Raw genomic sequence first — 3,872 nt, forward strand, 5'->3', positions numbered from 1 at the left:
GAAATGTGAGTCACATCTTGGCTAGTTTCATGATGGAACCTTTTATCCTCTTCCAAGAGGGTTTTGAGACAAATTACATTTAAGTGGAGATAGAGTAGGAGTTAATCAGGTATAGGTCATGGTTAAACGTTATATTTTATTAAACGTTACTATCAAATTATCTTAAAACTACTACTAGTAGCTAATGTTGATTAAGTTAGACAGTCACTGTGTCACTTTATGACAGCGCTGTGAGAGCAAATATTTTAATTCAATTTCAGGAGGATTTGAGAAAGGTATGTCCTTGCTGTGCAAACTTCGGAGAAATGTTTATCTCCCACACTTAGGGGCTCCCTGGTTGCCCCAACTCTCCTCTAAGCCAGTTATTGAGGGTGTCAGTCCAATGAGAAAAGAACACTAAACTAGGAACCTTGAGACTCCCGTTTTAGTTTATGTGTGCTGCTCATCAGTTATAGGATCACAGGTAAACCCATTCACCTCCATGGGCCTCCGTTTTCTGATATGTGCCCTGAAGTCAGGGTATAAGATGATCTGAAATTCTATTTAACTCTGCAAGTTTTCCTTATGTCCATAATGTCATCATATAAAGCTCAGATTAAGGTTAGGTACCTGCACAGATCACAAGGCTGGAACTGGAGGAACCTGTTTTAACCATTAATACAATGCCCTTTTCTTTTTCTCATCAAGTCTACATTCATAAAAATTTAAGGTAGAAATTGTCCACAATCCCATCCTAAAATAAGTGTAGTGTTTCATTGTGTATTCATCTGTTTAGACTAATTTCATAGACAGAACATTACACCCTTTGATTTGACATTATCTTTTCCAATATAGCTAGTGTTTTTAGAAACTCACTGTCCCCCTTTTATTCCCCTCAACCAAAACAGCGTATACACATATGTATGTGCATCCAGGGGCACGATTTTTGTTAATCTTTTAAAAATGTGATCATACCAATAAATATATTCTTTGTAACTCGTTTTCTTCACTCGCCAGTATGCTGTGGAAGTCCCTTCCATCTCAGTAGGTATAAATTCAGTTATTCCAACAGCTGCCTAATATTCCATGATATAGATGTACTGCAGTTCACTTAGCTCTCCCCTGTTGCTAGATTTTACAGTTGTTTTGTAATCACTTTACTACAATGTAATAATGGTCCTTGTGCTTAAATTTTTACATGGGTATGCATTAATATCTGTAAGACATACATTCAGAAGAAAAATGATTGAGACACAGATGTGTCTTTTTAATTTTAATGTAAGTCTAGATCGCTTCCCAAAAGGGCATAGCAATTTGCATTCCCATTAATATCCTCACCAGAATGAGGTGTTGTCACTCTGATTTTTGCCAATACTTGAAAAGATGCTATATTGTGAATTTACTTTCTCCATATTAATGAAATTAAGCTTCTGTTGTTGGTCATTTGTATTTTCTCTTCCGTGGATGCCGGCTCCTATTTGTTAATCGTTTTCCCTCTCGGTTGTATCTTTCTTACTGCTTTCAGGAGCTTTATGTATATTATGGATGCTAACCCTTTGATTGTCAAGTGTGTCACAAATATTTTATGCCAGTCTTGATTTTCTTTTGACTTTATGGGAACTTCAGCCATAGCAAAGTTATTATTAAGTAGTCATAGTTTTCCTTTTTTTTTTAAGATTTTTATTGGGCAATTATGGGGATGGAAACAGTGCTGGGAAATTGGGGGAAGGGAAACAGACAAGTTGCTGTCGTTTTGCTCTTCAATCTAGTTGTGGAGGACGTTGCTTCACTGGCCCAGGTTGGCACCATCATTGCGGGCGAGGCAGATCAGTCACCGGCTTCTGGATGGCCACTCACTGCGGCTGCTGGCCACACACAGTAGCCCATGGCAACCCACTGCAGCAGGGGCTGCAGCCTATGCCGTCTCCGGCGACTCACGGCAGCCCAGCTACAGGTTGAGCTGTTGTTCAGCATCTTAGCTGNTATAAAGGAAAACTTGATATGTGCAAATTACTTCTGCGACATGGAGCTGATGTAAATTGTCATCAACACGAGCATGGATACACAGCCCTCATGTTTGCTGCACTTTCTGGTGAAGTTTTAGCATTTATTCTAATACATTATTACTGTTAGTCACGTATACTAATTTGCTGTAAATACATATATATTTTTAGATGAAATGCATTTTTATTATAGTCATTTTTAAGGTCAATTCTAATGGAAAAGAATGGTGGGAATTGGTTTTTGAAAGTTGTTATATATGAAATGTTATGTAGTTAGTTTGGTGATCTGTTTTTTTAGTTATTTAAATCAATGGGTTCTTTGTATTAATGATGTATTTTGTGTAGACAAGGAGTTGGATCTATTATTAATATTATTTCAAGTTAATTCCTTGATCTGTATATTGAAGTAATATGAAAACTTGTGTTGTTCTCTTGAGAAAATAGCAGCTCTGATGGAACTTAGGTTTGTGTCACTGATATTTATTCACTAAATAGGCCGATCCATTTATAAATTTACTCTGATTCATGTTGCTTATGATTTGGTAAATAAAGACAGTTGGGAAGTATTACCTAAAATTAAGTGGCGTTATCTATAATTGTTGCCATTTTGAAGAAAATGAAGATGTAATATAATATTATCATGCTTTAAAAGCAATAGTCTGTATTTTTATAATCCTGGAAAGCATTTGTAAGCGTGATACACAATATGGAATTCAAAAAGGACAACATTGACCAATTTGAATATATATAATCATAACATTTCCATATATAGAATATACCATATATAGAGTTAAAATACAAACAAAAAACTAAGGAAAATATTTACTACATATCTTAAAGGGTCATATTATTATATATATAAAAAGTTCTTATAAAACATTTAGAAATGACAAATACTGCAGTAGAAAATGAAACAGAAAATGGAACAGAGAACAAAAGAAATACAACTGGCCAATAAACATATAAAACACTTTCACCAGTACCAGAGAAATGTAAATTAGAACAATAAACAATCATTTTTCACTTACCATATTGGCAGAGGTTAAGAAAGAGTGATAATGCCTGCATTGGCATAAGGAACTTCTTTGTACTGTTTTGGGACGGGCACATCAGCCCAACCTTGCTGGAAGGCAGCCTAGCAAAATGCATTTAAAATACGCATAACCTTTGATCCTGCAGCGTTTTCTAGGAACTGTTCCTAAGGAAATTGTAGTTCAAATTGCAAAAATTAGTGGAAAATACTGTTCACTGAGTGTAGTTCATAATAGCTAAATATCTGTAATGATTCCATTAGTGATAGCATGCAAATAGAATAAATGCAATTGGATGTGTTGGATTAGCAGATATTAAGCGAAGACTTCTATTCATTTTATCTCACCTGTCTTTGTTTTGATATTTTTGTTTGTTTTGACTTTGTACTAAGCATCATCATTAGGAAAAATGTATTTCATCCTGTTAAAAAAAAAAGTGATACTCAATTCTACTCAATTTTTATATTGCCTGATGTGTTTTCCAGAATATAAGTTTAATTTCTATGTGGGTTCTTGTAGCATTTTACTCTTACTGTCATTATGATTTAAAGTTTAGGAAAAAATGGAACTATCCATACGATGCAAACCTAAAACTTAATGAGAGAAAAGGGTACAGATAAATTAGAAAGGGGTATTTGAACCGTGCATTCCTTAACATTAACAAATGCGATCCTATTGAACCCAGGTAATAAAGACATCACGTGGGTAATGTTGGAAGCTGGCGCCGAGACCGATGTTGTCAACTCTGTGGGAAGAACAGCAGCTCAGATGGCAGCCTTTGTGGGTGAGTTTTTATGGCAGTTTCACATGAGGTTATACCCCAAATTTTCTCCATGGAAGAAATACCACTTTGCTTCTC

General features: G+C 35.3%; 1 protein-coding gene across 1 annotated transcript in view; it reads left to right on the forward strand.

The window, feature by feature from the left end:
- ANKMY2 (ankyrin repeat and MYND domain containing 2) overlaps positions 1–3,872 on the forward strand; it is a 37,801-nt gene that overhangs the window by 12,925 nt on the left and 21,004 nt on the right. Inside the window, exons 3-4 of the mRNA XM_019659892.1 lie at positions 1,951–2,071; positions 3,699–3,797. Coding sequence (XP_019515437.1) covers positions 1,951–2,071; positions 3,699–3,797 — 220 coding nt within the window. The remainder of the gene's footprint in view (positions 1–1,950; positions 2,072–3,698; positions 3,798–3,872) is intronic.

The sequence above is a fragment of the Hipposideros armiger genome, unplaced genomic scaffold (assembly GCF_001890085.2).
Source record: "Hipposideros armiger isolate ML-2016 unplaced genomic scaffold, ASM189008v1 scaffold_305, whole genome shotgun sequence".
NCBI lineage: Eukaryota > Metazoa > Chordata > Mammalia > Chiroptera > Hipposideridae > Hipposideros > Hipposideros armiger.